This window comes from Centropristis striata, chromosome 6 (assembly GCF_030273125.1).
Source record: "Centropristis striata isolate RG_2023a ecotype Rhode Island chromosome 6, C.striata_1.0, whole genome shotgun sequence".
NCBI lineage: Eukaryota > Metazoa > Chordata > Actinopteri > Perciformes > Serranidae > Centropristis > Centropristis striata.
In genome coordinates, this window is record NC_081522.1 from 31940849 (window position 1) to 31959020 (window position 18172).

The 18172-nt window shown below is 38.3% G+C and overlaps 1 protein-coding gene across 3 annotated transcripts in view; it reads left to right on the forward strand.

The window, feature by feature from the left end:
* Positions 1-18172, forward strand: part of wwp2 (WW domain containing E3 ubiquitin protein ligase 2) — a 56098-nt gene that overhangs the window by 2077 nt on the left and 35849 nt on the right. For all 3 annotated transcript variants that reach the window (XM_059335646.1, XM_059335648.1, XM_059335647.1), the window contains exons 3-6: positions 4459-4615; positions 5658-5779; positions 8237-8374; positions 17709-17787. In XM_059335646.1, the coding sequence (XP_059191629.1) occupies positions 4459-4615; positions 5658-5779; positions 8237-8374; positions 17709-17787 (496 nt within the window). The remainder of the gene's footprint in view (positions 1-4458; positions 4616-5657; positions 5780-8236; positions 8375-17708; positions 17788-18172) is intronic.

The following is an 18172-nucleotide window of genomic DNA, read 5'->3' on the forward strand; positions in this document are numbered from 1 at the left end:
GACTAACTGGGACATGCTGATACAAAACAAAGCATGCTGTGTCCTTTCAACTTGAGGACAAAAGAGGAGAATTCCCCATACTGCAATGTTACAGATTGTATGTCAGAAATTATCTCCCAAGTGAGTAATAAAAAGTTTATTATAGGCGCCTTTCATTTCCTTATTGAGCCATGGTGGCTCTGCACAATAGGCAGCATAACGCCAACTGTCCTGTCATCCATCATAACAGGAAAATATCCTCTCAGTATGGCACATTGACCTCTGAAACCTTTCCTTAATTTTAAGTACATCCTTTTAAAAAGTCAAAGTCAGCTTTATTGTCAATTTATGCACATGTAGCAGAGATACAAAGGAATCGAAGTTAAGTCTCTTACTATCCCACGGTGAACACAAGACAAGACATTTCTAACACTTAAAGTAAACAGTTAAGTGCACAGCACAAAAAATAGAGACAAACTTATCCTAACACTAAAGTAGACAATAAATAAAGTGCACAGTAGATCAGGACATTTAAAAATAAACAAATAACATAAGAGAATCAGAGGTTACAGTGTAGAAGTAGCAGCAAAGTTTTATGTATACGTTTTTAAGTTGTAATAGTGCAAAACAGTCAATATAAGCAGCATTTTTTTACACAAGTGCGCAATTGGCATAAAACAATGGGTCAATCTGACTATATTCCACAGACTATATTCCTCTCTTCAGTTTTGCACTAATTTCTTGATGGTCAGAAGGACACTTTTGTAAACTAACCCATTGTTTACAAAGCAAACCTGCTGTTTAGACATTGATAGACAGGATATGCAGAAATTTCACAGGATTTGTTAAATGGGGAAAATTGCAACAACAAATAAGTTTGTGTCAGATAAATGTTTATTTGTATATGTTTATATTGTATTCTGACTGGTAATTTGTGTGACTTGTGGCATCCATCGTGCTGTGCTGTGAACACTGCCTTTCATTGTTCAATGGACTACAGTAAAGTTTTGGCTGAATGTCATTCAGTTACACTGGAAGCCCTGTTGAATGAACTGCTGTGAAAATGATTTAGTGTTTCCATGAACAAATACCAGCACAAACAAGTCACCATGTTAAACTGACCTGTGCAGACGATGTAATAATGTAATATCCGGGCTTTTGTTGTCGTCACCTGTACAAAGGGATGGTAAACGCTGCACTGGATTAATGCAAAATTGGCATAATGCATACCAATAGTAATGTTCCCATGAAACACAATATGTAACTCTGTATTTTTTCTTTTGCACATTGAAGTTTTGCATTTTAACATATTTTTTTATTTAAACCTTTCTAGTCATTGGTATTACTAATACAAGGCCATCCTGTTTCAATGAAGTGAAAATCAAATAGCAATAACTGACTCATCCTGTTCTTTTAAAGAATAAGAGACAGAAGCAGTCAGATGATCAGACAGGTTCTGAATAAATCTCTAATAACAAAACTAATCAAAGGAGCTATAATCAATATTTTATATTAGCCATGAATCGCACCTGCGTGTGAAAGTATATCACCTTTAAGGTTGATATGGCCTTCGCTCTAGACAGAAGCCTTTCTCTCTGTCATAATTTATTAATCCCACCACCCGTGCTGATCTGAGACACACTGCAAGGCTGTGTGTTCTTTAGTTGCTATCTAGAAGTGATTCGGGATGAACAAATCAGCTCACATATGCCTGACTCATGCAGTAACCATATTCTCAGCAGGCCTATTCTAACAATTCAAAGCTACTAAACCTGCACAAGCCCAGCTGAAGACTTATACAAGACTTGCACAGCTTCCATGTGTGCTGTGATTTAATGAAATATCATGAAAGGGACAGAGGTGTATTCAGAGAGTTTAATCAATTCTCTGTAAGAAGCCATTGACTCAGAAGTTTGATATTGCATCAGTATAACACAGCAGTTGTACAACTTGTTTCATGCATTCGTTTAATTAGGTTGTTCCAGTTCTACTGGTGAGAACACTGAATAACAGCATGTAGCAATCATATTTTTTGGCTGCGTAAGCACTTTGATGTAGGTATTAAAAGTCCCTGAAAAGTCATGAAATGTACCACCAGTGTGAACACTTCCCTCCAGTGTCATCACACTGGTTTCTTGGCTGTCTTTCTGTTTGTTTATTTTTATTTTTTTAAAGCTGAGGCCTCATCGTGACCATTTCATGATTCCTCTGGACCCCATTATCATTAAAAATGAATGAAAGTCGCACCACAGATTTTTTTTTTCTTCCACTAGAGGGTGATGTTTATATTTGTCTGTTTACTTGCCTTACCACCAGCACACAAGTTACATCCCAAATCCATACAGCATCCTAAATATAAGCAGGCTTTTGGTTTGTATTTCACATTCAGATTCCCTTTAACTGTCATTTTTATGTGCAGTTAAAAAACAAGATAACATTTTGCATACCACAGGCAAGATAAAAACACGCTGTGCAACATTTAGTGCAAAGATAAATATAAATAAATGGAATAGATGTGGGTTATAAGTAAACATGATGTGATATGTGTTATGTTAAAAGGCAGGTGTATGTGTTGTGTGTTCCTATGTGATAAGTGACAAAATGAACTATAAAACTGCGGTAAAACGGCTCTACACTGTTAAAAAAAAGGATACACTACTCAATAATACAACAATAGCTACTCAACAAAAGTGAGGCAACAGATTGCATGCAATATTATTAAATTATTTAATTAAATTAAATCTAATTACGGACTAATTCTATTGTGTTGGATTCATTCAAAATTCTCTTGATTAAGAATAACATACACATGAAGATTATATTTAATGTGATCAAAATAAGTAGATTCTATCTCAGACATTTTTATATTAAAGTTACTTAAACAACTGCCTCAAAATCAAGGACGCATTTATATTTAATAAATGTTATCAAATATTTTAAGTAAAATTAAACGACTACAGAATAATTTATTACAGTGTAGGGACAAAAAAAAATAGTTCTTGCATATTTAAAAAAAAAAAGCTTTATCTCTTTGTTTTGTTTATTGGCAGTGGCATATTAAAGGTGCATACTTCACTGTTTTATACAAACTGCAGAAAAGGGTTACCATGGTAACAGTGATGCTAACAGAACCACAAACCAGTATCTTCTATTCTGCCTGACAACAGATTGGTGAAGTGCTTGATGAGGCTGATAAAATGCATTTCATCAGTAACGCGTCAAGCACAAGCCTATGATGGATAATTATGTGAATACAATTAAACATCATACTTTTTATTTGTTAAAGAGTTAATAAGAAGAAATAATTACAAATTTGAATCCTTGATTCTGGAGAGCTTTTTGATGTCACTCCCTTGTGTACAAAGCTGTGATAACAGTAAGTTATAATGTGGCACACAGCTGACACAGTAACTAGTGGAGCACTGACCTGACATCAGCAGAAGATAAATACATTTTTATGTTATTATTTTTTTTATGTTGTGCTTTCATGACCTGTTCCTAAAAAATGGTATAATGGGGGATATGTACAGTGGTGGAATGTAACTAAGTACATTTACTCAAGTACTGTACTTAAGTACAATTTTGAGGTACTTGTACCATATTATGTTAATTTATATTTCTACTTCACTACATTTAGAGGCAAATATTGTACTTTTTACTCCACTACATTTAGCTGACAGCTTTAGTTTCTTTTCAGGTCGAGATTTAACATCAACCAAAGTCAATTTAAAGTGATTAGACCTTTCTTTAAATTAAACAGTATATCAAGTTGTTAAACAACAGTAAAATGCTTATTACATAAATGCATCACAAATAATCATCCAATAATATATTTGGAATGTATATATAACAATCTGAGTGGGGCCATTCTGCATAAAGAGTACTTTTACTTTTGATACTTTAAGTACGTTTTGATGCTGATACTTTTGCACTTTTACTTTGGTAAGTTTTGAATGCAGGACTTTTACTTGTAGTCGAGGAATTCTGCAGTGTGATTTTAGTACCTTTACTGAAGTAAGAGATCTGAATACTTCTTCCACCACTTGATATGTACAACATAATAAAACAGTGTCAAAAGAAATCGTAAAAATGGCAACATGGAAACTGTTTTATTTATTCCAAAATAAAGATATAAAACCAGGTTTCTGTTTAAGTCAATCCCTGTTTAAAATTAACAACAAATTGGCTAAACTGGAACATTGAGACAGACAAGGTTATTGTATTTATGTAGCACATTTCATTAAAAGTGAACTCAGTGTGATTTACATCTTAAATGCATGTGCAAACACCTACCCACCCAAAGATAATCAGCAGCCCCCATTTACACCACCAACATAAACACCATATAATGTAACCCCCATGGAATGGAAATTAATTAGCTTATTGTGGTTGGACTGTAGCCACAGTCGCACAACGTCTGACTCTATTCAATTCTACTTTCTTCCATGTGACATTGTGTGTGTTTGTGTGTGTGCTCAGTGGTTTCAGCAAAGCCCCAGTCTCCCAAGCTGCCAAACCGTCACTCTCGACTCAGCTCCTTCGTCGAGGTGACTGCAGATGGCCTGACCAGTGAAACCAAAAAAACAGGCAAACGCAGTGGACACCTCGAGCTGCAGTGGAATGAAGACCTCACCCTGTGAGAACACTACTACTCACACAACACAGATACTAATACAACCCTGTATTTTATTCTTTGTAAAGTTGTTCAAACGATTTTATAGAACACAAAAATATTTTGCACTGAAGCAAAGAGTTCAGTCCAAATACCAGAATATTTCTCAGGCGACCCTCTTTACTTGGTTAGCCAACTAATTTGTTGTTTTGGTGTTAAGATTTCTTTAGTCGATCAGTCATTTTTTTAAAAGCTTTTTTCATGCTGCATGACTAATGTCCAAGAAGCATATTAGACTTTATTGTCATTCAGTTATACAGTCATGGAAAAAAGACCACCATTGTTTTCTTCAATTTCTTGTTCATTTTAATGCCTGGTACAACTGAAGGTACATTTGTTTGGACAGATATAATGATAGCAACAAAAATAGCTCATAAGAGTTTAATTTAAGAGCTGATATCTAGACATGTCTATGGTTTTCTTGAGAATAATTTTGGTTATCAAGAAAACCATGGAAAATGTCTGTACATAAAACATGCACATTAAACAAAATTTAGTTGCAATTGTACTCTGGATAAATACAGCATAAATATGAGTATAAAATATAAAACTGTAAGAATAGAATATATATATATATATATATATATATATATATATATATATATATATATTGCACAGAAGTGTAGCAGCAGAAAGTGTTTTTGTACACAGACAATAGATGTAACAAATATAAAATATAAAAAGCAAGTCTTGATGAAACACAAGACTTACAGTGGTGCTTTTGCGTGATTCCTGGTGAAGAAACTCAGCACTAACTTAGCTGGACAGCCCTTCATACTTCACTTTAATAAAAGTGCTGCTGCTTGGAAGTTCACCCGGTTCCGCTTTAAATCGTAGTTTATTAAAAAGTGAAACTCGGCTCATTCAAAAAAAATATTCCCTGAAGGAAAACAGATTTAATGACTTTATTCATATGCAGTGTTTGTCGTGTTTTTGATCATGTGTTTGTATGGTAAAAGGACTTCAGTTGATGGTTTGTGCATGTTCATGTGTCCTCGTTTCACAGTAATGTGACACCTCAGAGTCGTCTGGATCTGAAGCTGTGGAGCTGCCACACCCTGAGGAAGGAGCTACTGGGCAGCGCCACAATAGACCTGCTGGACACGCTGCGCACACACGATGGCAAGAGTAAGGGCACACACACGCACACATACATTTTTTTCCAGAGAGTTTAATATGGTATTACATACCTTATAAGCAGTGGTGGAATGTAACTAACTACATTATCTCAAGTACTGTACTTAAGTACAATTTTAAGGTACCTGCACTTTTCTTCAGTATTTCCATTTTATGTAACTTTATACTTCTTCTCCACTACATTTTGAGGCAAATATTGAACGTTTTACTCCACTACATTTAGCCGACAGCTTTAGTTACTAGTTAGAAGGTAAAACATGAAAACAAGGACTTTTCTGACGAAATTCTTCTTGAGGTAGTTAATATGTTAAAATACCTACCTAAGTGTTTACTTAGTGTAAATGTTTTTGTTTTTTTTGGAGTAATAAAACACCTGCTGATATTCTTCAGGACGATTCTCTTTTGTCCTGAGCTACAGTACATTTACCAGACTCATCCAGGTTTCCTCTGAATACAATATTTAAACATGGAAACATTCAGTGCCACCTTTAAGCACTTTTATTAACTTGGTACTGTGGAACAAATTAGCCAGTCGCCAATAAGACAATTAGCTTGTCATGATAACTATTTTTGATGGACGGTAAATTGTCCCAGAAATTGTCACCATAACTGTATTGTTATTTTAAAACCAATTCATACACGAGAATATTCAGACACTGGAATTTTAATGTTAAAAAAATATTAAAATATCCTCAATAAATAAAACTAAACAACACAACCAAAACAACAATCTCTTGTTTTAAACTATTGAAAATGTCTTCAACTTGAGAGTTGACCAACAGCCCTTAATTTACCCTGGTAATATAATAATAAACCTTGGTGTTTACAGCTTGAAATCAAGTCCATGCTTACACCTATTCAGAGAGAACAACTCTGCCCTACTTAAGAGGATTATGAAGCTCTTATCAGTGTGTTACCTGCACTTTATTAACCAGTTTACAGTCGCTCTCTCCAGTCAGCTGATTTCTAAACTGTCATGAGCTGTCAACAAGCAGCCTGTGTTTCTGTAGGTAGGGAAGTGGATTACAGAGGCCTGATATATTTCTATATATTTCTTCTGAGCAATTCTGAATCCTCTGCAGTGTGTACAGGCACCAGGTTTCTAACCCATGTAAGCATGTGCAGAACTGCAGACAGACAGACAGCGTCACCTGTAACGGCAGGATAAGAGCACAGATCTTTGCATGGAGCAATGCATCCTCCGATTCAAAATAAGTGCAACAAAGTCCGATTGAAACTCAAACTAGCACAAAGCAGCCTGAAGAAGTGCGTTTCCACAAGGGATGGGATTAATTTATTGACGATCGATTAATGGTCGTTAGGAATTTGGTCGATCACGTGGAATTTTTAATCGATCTGTGTATTTCTTTTATTTTAATTTTATCTCTGACTGTGTATCAGTACTCACTGAACTGAAACACGGCCGAACGTTCAGTTCTGCGGCCGTACGTCAATAAGCCAATGAGCTGAGAATTAAGTTGGATAAAAGCTACAATCTGCAAACTGAAAGTTGCAATAACAATTATAAAAAAAACACAGAAATACAAGAGTATTAATTTGAGCAAAACTAGCTTACTGTATCAAACTTTGCTAACATGAATTACTGAGTTTAATTTAAACCAAAACTTATTTAAACACAAAACACATTTAAATATGCAAGATTACTGTGAAAACTGACCTCACGCCTCTTTGGGGGCTAAAACATAAAACATTGATCTCCTTGACGTTATATTTACTGTCTTATCTCAGTTGATTTAGTTTTCTGATTGACAGGATCAAGTCTCTTTTTTTCCTTTCAAAATAAAAGTGTCCGTTATCAAAACAGGCTTTTCCATCGTACAGTATATATATCTTTTATTTTGTCCATGTATGCATGCAGCGATTAATTGATTAATTGATCATTAATGTTATAGTTTCCACCACTGAACATGTGGCTGTTTGTTACATCAGATACTTTTTGCAGTGTGAGGAAAAGCTCTGCTCCATCTGTCTCTCTGTGCTGTCCGAAAGTATTTATTATTTCTGCTCATTTGGCTTAAAAGTGAAAATGAGAAGCTGTGAAAACCTGGTGAAGTGCTGCACCCAGCGCTGTCTTATAATAATGGGTAAAGCCTGCTATTTGTTAGGCATGTTGGCTATAATGATGATAAGATAAGATATTCCTTTATATCCAGGGGCGATATCATGGTCAACCAAAATTATTGAGGTTGTGTCCAGTTATCATAAGATAGGTCGATATTGTAATTCTCATGACACAGAGTCTGCTTCTGAAACCATTTTTCAGCTCATTTTTGAGCAAACACAGATGATGTCCTATTTCCTCGCTTCCGTCTCTCCTCACTCTCTCCCCTGCCTCCAACTCAACCTTTCCCCCTCTCCTCACCACTACTGTCCTTTACCTCCTCAACCACTCATCCTCTTCCTCTCTCTGCATTCTCCTACCTCTAGTGGAGAATGTCCAGCTGAGTCTGGTGCTGCAGACGGAGAACAAAGGCTCGGTTGTAGCAGGAGGCGAGCTCAACGTCTGTCTGGACGGCATGGCTGTTGATCTGGGCACGCTGCCCAATGGCAGCACGGCAGCAGACAGTGAGTCCCGCCTTTACCCCACACACTCACACATATACATACACACACTGAGGTGAAGGTATTCATATAGAAAGGCACAGAGAAGAGGCACTCCCACTGTGGGTGCACACACATCACTGCTCTTTTTCATGTTTGATGAAAAATAAAGAACTCCTTTTAAAGGATGCAAGGATGTGGCTCAAAAAAACAAGGTTAAACAATATAAAATTAATGGAATACAACCCCATTTTAACTTAACGTTTTAGTAATATTTTCCACCTTCTCTCGCTTTGTCAGTGAAAACGTTCATTGTGCCGATATTGTGTGAAAGTCTAGAAAACTTAATCCAAAACAAAAATCCATAAAAACTCTGCAAGCTTCGGGTTGAATAGACACAAAGACGCAGGGTGAAGCAAACATCAACATCATCGGCCTTTTGCAGATACAATCACAATTCACTGGTCTGCTACTGCAGTGGTTCTCAACCTTTTTGAGTCGCGACCCTCAATTTAACATGCAGTCAGGCCTAAAGCCGGACGGATAGCCCCCCTACCCTCTTGTCTCTTCAGCTCTAGCTGGTGTCGGCCTCACTGCCCTCCGTTTCTCAGCTGGTGGTCCCGTTAGGCTTTCTGGTGGTAGACCTTGGGACCCCTGCTGCTGCTGCTGACCCAAGTCTGGAGCTTTTCTTTGCAGCCATCGATCCATTTTTCCAGCACCAGTTTTTTTTCTTTTTGTTTGTTTATCTTTTCCGCTGTGCTCACTGAACAGAATCTCACACGCACAGTTCAGATCATACAAACTCAGTTGATACGACGAATTTTGGACAAATAATGAAGCAGACAACAACTAATCCATCTCCCTGTCTGAAATTATGTAACTTAATATTCATTTTGTGCAATTAAAATTTTTCCAAAATGATTTGGCGACCCCCAGAAATAATCTCGCGACCCAAAGGTTGAGAATGGCTGTGCTAAGGGATGGCAAAGTGAACATGCACACACCAATTTTCGTACAGAAATCCTGGCAGCTTAAGTCTACACCTGCCCATGTGGTTTTAAGGGTTTGTGCCCATAAACATTTTGGTCTTTGGTCAGGAATGGGGGTGCAACAATACATTGAAAATATAATAAATATATATATATAAATCCATATATCGATTTATCTGTGAAAGATCCAACTGTATCGATGCAATGCCCAAACACTGATGCATGTCACTGTCTTTGATATACACTTTTATTATGCCAATCTTCCTGCAGGTGCGTGTGTGACACTATTTCCGCCCAAGGGCAACTTAGTGGCCACGCACACTCACAATGTTAGCGTGGTTTCTTTGGCTCCGTGAGTACAGGTAGATTCCAGCCCTTGCTAAAGTGGGCAGGGAAATCAAAAATCTAAATAAAAAAATCAGTGAATCAATATTTACAAACATTAGGAAGCAATATGAAAACTATTTGGTTCAGTAAATGTCTGCTGTCAGTCAGGTTAGCCGGCCGCTACTTACAAAAAATCCCCCAAAACATTTAACTAATGGTATTAATCGGTCAAAATACTTATTGTCGGCTAACAGTTGATTGTTGACATCCCTAACGCCAACTCAACCCTGACAACAGCTCTGCATGTTCTCCCACTACAGTACACGTCTGATCGCTGCCATGGCAAACGTATGCCAGATAGGAAAAGTTTGTTGTTTCACAGGAGCATTAAACTCTAATTGCACTTCTGCTTTTTTAACCGCTAGACAGTGCAACACAGTTTCTTGAAATGTTAGGTCATCACAAGATAGTTATTTCTAACAATGTCCCACTTCTCCATGGGGCTCTGATGTTTTATCATACATTGGTCTTTTTCTATTCTTTGCAAACTGCTTTTACCTGCTTTAACTGCAACATAGGAAAGTGAAATAGTGGAAGATAAAACTTCTCAAGTATTTGAATTAAATGAACAACCTGTTTGTCGGTAGCTTTAAGTTTGTCTGGCTTGATACTTGTGTAACGTGACAACAATAGAACCCACTTTCCAAAGGTTATGGTTAGCCAATATGTGTACTTATTTATTTAATTATTTATTTCATTCAACAAAGCCTGGGTGTAAATGGAGAGTTTTAACTACGTTTAAATAGCGTGTCGGAACTGTTTTAGTCCTGCCAAGAACAACATGTCAAAAACCAGCACAAAATGTTGCACAGCTGCACTATTGTTACAATCTCAGCCTTAACAACCTGTATTATTTTAACTTAACCACTGACCAGAGAGAACAATTAATCTCCATGTGCATGTGTTGCTATTCCCAAACCAATATAAAATAATTTCACGGTACCTCAGAGGAAGTATTTCAAAACCCCAGGTCAACAGAACTTTCTGCTTGCAGGCACTACGCTAACATTTTACTTTACTTTATGGTTTTGGAAGCAAACACTTGGTGTCTTTTTAACAAAAACACCGGTATTAAGCTGCACTTCAAACCACAACCAGGTCCATGCATCCATCTCATCTCTGTGCCACACACACACACACACACACACACACACACACACACACACACACACAAGCAAGCCTTTTCATGGAGCACCACACAGAGCCCACAGTGTATTCTGCTCAATGAACACAGGGTGAGCAGTAAGGGCCAAGGCCTGCCACAGCATGGGCCGTATAAATGTGTCTCTTTGTGACTGTTTTGATGTGAGGAGAGGTTAAGAGGAGGAGTGTGTAGGTGTGAGAGAGAGTGTGTGCATGTTGTTGTACCACATGGACGACAAGACAAGAAAATTATGGAAAGGGGGACTCACTTGTGCAGGAGGCTAGAATTTGGAAAAATTGGTAAAAATACAGCCTTAAACACACCGGTGACAGCCCATTGCTTTATATTAGCACTGTAGCATAGTTATCACATGATAAATGTTAAAATGTCAGGAAAGAAAACATGAATAAGCGTAAAACTATTCATTTGAGAGTAAAATACGGTTTTGGGCATCAGAGAATCGACATACAGTCATGGAAAAAAATATTAGACCATTGTTTTCTTCAATTTCTTGTTCATTTTAATACCTGGTTCAAGTAAAGGTGCATTTGTTTGGAAAAATATAATGATAAAAACAAAACGGCTCATAAGAGTTTAATTTAAGAGCTGATATCTAGCCATTTCCCATGGTTTTCTTGATATTGATTTTGGTTATTATCAAGAAAACCATGGAAAATGGCTTGATATGAGCTCTTAAATTAGTAGTATTTGTTGTTATCATTTGTCCAAACAAATGTATCTTTAGTTGTACCAGGCATTAAAATAAAGAAATTCTAATAAGTCTAATCATTTTTTCCATGACTAGAAAATGGGATGTCCTCACAATGTAGTTAAACAAGCATGTGTGCAGGTCAAAGGTTAACATACAATGAACAGAGCCAACCCCCCCTTGTTTTCTTTACATGGCCTGTTTTTTAGGGTTCACCTAAATCTCTGAACACACACACTTGGCCTCATATAATTGCAGACATAGGGCGTACTTTTGTCTAATTTGTTTCTGAGAATTGCGTTATTTAGCTTCATTGCCTGCAGCTCGGTAGTACAATCACCTCCTGTGATCCCCGAAGCAGTGTGCATGGCAGCAGGGTGGGGGGAGTTTCCTCTTTTGGCTTGTAGGGGCAGGGATGACAGAGGTTGTGTGTGTGTGTGTATGCAAGTCTTTTGGGGGAGGAGAGGTTAGCGAACAGAGGGCTGAAGTGTGCCCTCGAAACCAGGGTTTCAAGTTGAGGCGCTTGTCTTTTGTATGTTTGTATTTTATGGTCTCATGAGTGTCGATGCAGGCGTGTGTTTTTGAGCCCGTGTGTTTGTGGGTGTGCATGCACATGTGTTTTGCATTCTGCAGTGTGTGTGTGTGTGTGTGTGTGGAGGCATATGTGGGCTGCCTGAATATATAAAGCGTATAAAGGTGGAAGTGTGTTGCCTTCTGGTTGTGTTAGGGGCTCTGTGTTCTCACTCTGAACGCACCTCTGTTAGTTTGGAACTTTTACTCATTTCCCCTGGCAGCTTTTCACACACACACACACACACACACACACACACACACACACACACACAAACTGCTGGCTTCATAAACAAACCCTTGTATTGAAAGACGAGAGGAAACAGAAGGCAGAGCAGAGAGATTTCAACTCGAGGAATATTACAACACTGTAAATGTTAGATGCTTACACACACCACACACACACACACACACACACACTCCATTTATAAAAATCTTCCCATCCAACATGTACACTGCACAACAGACACACTCAGTCAGTCACTGGTGTGTCTGTGTGGAGAGTCTAACACTCATCGTGGATCCATCATTCTAGACTTTATGCACGGTATGTGCCAAAGACTTGTAACTTGCTAACTTTATAAGACACAAACACTGCTAAGGACAGTGTTGCTGCTGAATTAAGTCCTTGGTGTAGTCTTGTATCGGTCAGAAAATTGGTACAGTCCTCTATTATTGTTTATATAGTGTGATATTGCAGTAAAATGAACTGAGAAACGTTTATTAATTAAATCCAGTGATTTAATTTAATAGCTTGTAAAAAGTCTGATATTACATAACCTGGTAAACAAAGTAACATAATCACGTTGATGCAAAAATCATAGAAACCCAATATGGCTATAGAGCCCTCCTTGTTATTGATTGGATTAGATATCTTTATTGTTGATGTACAAATACAATGAAATGTCCTAGAAGCACGCTTATAGATGCATAGAAATAATTACAATGAAGTGAAGGAAAAAAATATTTATAAAAAGCTATGTACAAACAGTGCAAGGTAAAAATATACTATACTGAAAGAAAAAATACTATAATTCACACATTATATATATGTGTGTGTGTGTGTAAATAGGACAGAAAGTGATGGTGCTGTAGTGTTTAATGAGTACAAAGTAAGCAGTGTTGACAGTATGTAATTATCAAATTAGAACTGTAGAATGTAGAAATACATTATTGCACATGAAGATAAGTTTTGTGGAAAAATACTGCATATGTGGATAAATACAGTCTGGAGGCCCTTTCATAGTGCCATTTCATGCTGCGACATTTACAGCTCTGTAACGTCTTTATTTGTCCATATGTGCAATATTTAGTAGTCCTAGGCGGAAAATTGGTGGGACTGCCGGAAGCTGAACCACTATAGATCGACCATCCCGTCAAGGCAGAATATGACGTCTAACACACATCTCCCACTTGGTCCGACAGTCATTGACTCACTGTTCAGCAGCTGCACAACAACTGCGGCCGCCGTCGGCAACTGTGCACAGCGTCCTCCACTTATTGTAAACAAATCGGCATGCTAACCAATGGAGGTCGCTAACTGAACACGTACTGCTGAAGCATATACATATTGTACTGCTCCAGAGCTAACTGTGCAGCCTATTAGCACTGTGGTACTGTGCAGCACTGCTGTGGCTCTGTTACACGTTTTATTGTTTATTGTTTATTGTATCCTTTGGATCCCCATTAGTCTTCATAGAGATGAAGACTGTTCTTCCTGGGGTCCACATTAAATCAAACAATTATTACACAATTACATCATTACAGCATTTATACAGAGAATAACATGAAGTCATTCATCCTAACACGATTATAATATATATTAAGTAGTACAAGGCATGATTCTAAAAAGAGTTGCATGATTATAGAAGAGTATACGAGGTAAGCATAAATTTTACCATGACGCGTCATGATCGTCTCCTCCCACCTCGTTTGGCGACGCCGGACTGCACTATGTAAGGGCATGAATATCACACCTTCATGAGATTACTATGAACGCCCTAAGGCGAAAAGCCAGCACGGATCTTTCCGGCAATATACCGGGACATTTGCGGGACCGCACTATGAAAGGGCCTTAGGATAACAGTGAACATGGAAAGTTAGTGGCTGGGGGCTGCATGTGGGGGGTGGCGGGGGTAGGGATCGCTGCTGCTGTGTTTTCAGTAATGTCACAGCACTGGGGTAGAAGCTCTTTCTTTAGCCGGTCGGTAGAGGGGTGAAGAAGTTGTGTTTGCTGATATTCCTGGCTTTATGACTGCAGCGAGTCCTGTATATATCATCATTGCTGTGCTATACAATACAGTACTAGAAACACATCAACAGCTAGACAAAATCTTCTAATGGTTGATCGTTTTTTATTATCTCATATTTTTATAAAACGTAGTTCTGTCAAAATCCACACGTTACTACAGTAAGTTACAAACATCACATAGTTAAGATTACTTAAGAAGTTTCAATTTCCTTGAAGAAGGTGTAAGTCATTCCTAATAAATTCTTGTCATGGTGGAATGACATCAACCATTTATATATTTGAATGTATTTGTAACAGACGAGGGGCCGTTCACGCTGCTTTTGTTCGAGATGGGAATTTAATGTGACACCATTTGTAACTTTTTGACCTCTGGAGATTTTTTTTATGCCAAAATGGATGTCTCTTAGAGTTTTCTGTTGATGTAACTTAATTGACCTGTGAAGGACAAATGTTTCTTCACCTCCTCTATTTTACAGTGAATTGTAGATCTCTTCCTTTTTGGCTCAGCTAACAGTCTTTCTCTCTCATTCTCCCTGAATGCTACACAGGGCTAAACATCCCTTTGCAACAATGTTTCGATTACTGTCCGCTTACTTGAAGTTGTTGTGTAAGTCGAGAGTTGATTTTAGTGTTTAACTTCACTTATTGCAAAAAAGCTACCAATAGCACTGAGATGAGATGTAGAAATTATTCAAAACGGTCATACTGCACATTCTCTGGCTTTGGCTTCATGTCCTTTTTTTTTTCTTTTTCTTTAAAAAAAAATCATTGTAAGTTGAATGTTTTAGGTTTTGGACTGTTGGTCAATAGTTTGAGGATGTCACCTTGGATTATGTCAGACATTTTTCCTTTTTTATTGATGTTTTACAAGAGCAAAATGATGCAGAGCTGTCAGCTTTCCTTGCAGTTGCTGGTTCTGCTTTACCAGATTCTCCATAATTGGGTTAGCTTAAGCCTCCTTATCTCATCCTCCACCCTCCAAGATTCTTGCCTTTGCTTAGATGATCCTGTCACAGAGGTTGGTAACTGTCTCGTTCAAAGACTCAATGCCGTTTTTTGCAAACTTAGCTGAGTCCTGAGAGTCCGGCGACAGCTTGACTCTGAGCGGGGTTGGGAGTAAAATAGTGACATTTCTGAGTCATCTTGAGAATTGCAAGATCTTTTCCACTTCACTCCAAAGAAAATATAATGACTCAAATCTGAATTGATTCATTATCTTTAATCTTTTAAGGGGGATTTGAAGGAAACACGAGGCCAGTCATCTCTTAAGCAGCGATCTTGGGCAGCGGGTGTACCACATGACCACTCTGTTGGACATTTTTCAACGTTTTATAGGTGTGTCACTCATGCTACTCATAGACCTGAATAGCATTAATGAGACAAGTAACCTAAAGTTTCCATAGCAGCTGCTGAACTAAAATGTGCCCCGCTGTACCTGAACAACTCACTGAACCGAACTCAGTGAGCAGGATATGACACAATAGTTTCTTCTCAGGACCACTGTTTATTTTTCTGTGTCCATCGGGCCTGCTCACAAGAAACTCTTTCATAGCCACAAAACGGCACGTGTGTGTGTGTGTGTTAGATAGTGTTTAGATAGTAGGAGATATGTGTGTGTAAATATGGATACAGTTTGAGGCTTTCATGCCTCTGGTGTGAGTGAGTCTTACACATAGGAAGGTGCTGTGTTTGTCTGTGTAAAGCAGAAAGTGAGTGTTAATGAAAAGCATGCTATAGGTCTGTGGTTTCAAGTCATATTTGGGACTGAGCATAGAGTCACACATTCCCTCACAACACCAAGACCACATGCCACTACACACACACACTCACACACTCACACTCACACACACACACTCACACACTCACACACTCACACACTCACACACACACACACACACACACACACACACACACACACACACACACACACTAGCACAGACTACCAAGTCTCTACAAGGATGAATGGTCTCTATTAAACCACCAACTGTACATACCACATGTTTCAGGTCTATATGGATTTTATTATTCAAGTTTTTTATGAACACTAAGTGGGCTGAGCCTCACTATGAGAACTTTCTCATTTTCAGTGCAGCTCTGGAGAGGACCAGTCACCTCTTCAAGTCTTTTTTCTTTATACAGCGCCAAATCATAACAGAAGTTCTCTCAAGGCACTTTTGATATAGAGCAGAGCCCTGTACTACCAAGCTGGATTCGAGGGTTAGAGAGGTAACTTGGGGTTTAACACTGGGGTGTCAGTGTCATGAAGGTGGCTCTCTGTTAACCTGGCTGGTCGGGACCAGTGAGTTTCGACTTGAAATCAGCTAGAAAGCCTCTAACTCATGAACTTCTTTTAGAAATCTTCTTTCAGTGTCTCACTCTAGTCAATAGGCCGTCTATGATTGATACTGACTCCCAGCTGAGAGAATTGTATATTAATGTTAACCTGTTGAGTTGAAACCTGACGTTATAGCATGCAGGCAGCTGACATATGAGGTTGTTGTTTTTTCTCACTGAACTACTGAATAAGGCATTTATTGAAGGTTGGCCCTTAACAGGGAACTTAAATATAGTTGGGGAAATATATTTTAGCATAATTGTGACTAAAACAACAATATTTCATGCAAGCACACTTGAGCCCAGAGCACAAGACAATAGAGAGCAAACGAAACAACATATATTTGTAGGCCAACCCGTAAGTTAGCATCTCCATGCATTGGATTTTGGATCATTGCAGAAAATAAACTCTGTTGCAAACACACGTTTCTGATGCTGACACGTTTTGTTCAGCAGGATAATCTTCATAAATGAACAGCACTTTAATGATGTTTGAAGTGTTAATGCAGCCGACAGAAGTGAAATGCTAACATTTTCCTTCATCGAACTACACCACGGTCACATGACTTACACTTCACTACTGTTATGGTTCAGATGGTCTCCAACAAGATAACCAGTGGTTTTGGGCAGCTGGTGAATCCGTAGCATAATAAATTGTTTATTAACATAACTTACAGTCTGCAAGAGCACTGATAAACATGACTAGAGGTTTTAAGGCAGACTAGTGAGAGGGTGCCCTCCAGGGAAGTTTAATGTCCCTGACAACCACTGCGGTCTCATTTAGCCACTTGTTACCAACGGGCTTTTTAAGGACACATAAAAAAACAAGTCATTTTACTTCATTTTTTTCCCCTCAAACTGTCCATCCCTCTCTTTTCTCTACATTATTGACATACTTAATGTGCTGTGATTCCTGTGTTGTTGTTAGTTAGTTCTCTCTGCCGGTGCAATGATGATATTCTGTGTCTTTGTAGAGATACTGCAGTCAGACAGACCCAACCTGAGGAGGACGCAGAGTGAGGAGACTCCCAGTACAGCTGGATCGCATAGCAGGTCAGGACACACACACACACACACACACACACACACACACACACACACACACACACACACACACATACAGACTCTCTAAGCACAGTTTGACATTCAGATACAGCCCCCTTGATGCTGCGAGGAGCAAACAGACCAAACAGAGATTCGATGTAATATATGAGGTGAGAGGTGGGGGACAGACATGGGACCTACATGGCCTAGGTCTCTGGTTTGTGGTTGTAAAGTGTCAGGAGGCTGTGATTATTATAAAGTTAAGGATTGTAAAACAAATACATCTCCCTTTCCTTCCAGTAAGAAAAATGGTTGCCTCGTTCTACTTACTGAGGCAGTCCTGTTGATGGGTATAAAGTTGTGAATTACTTGTTGCGACCTTTATAATGATCAC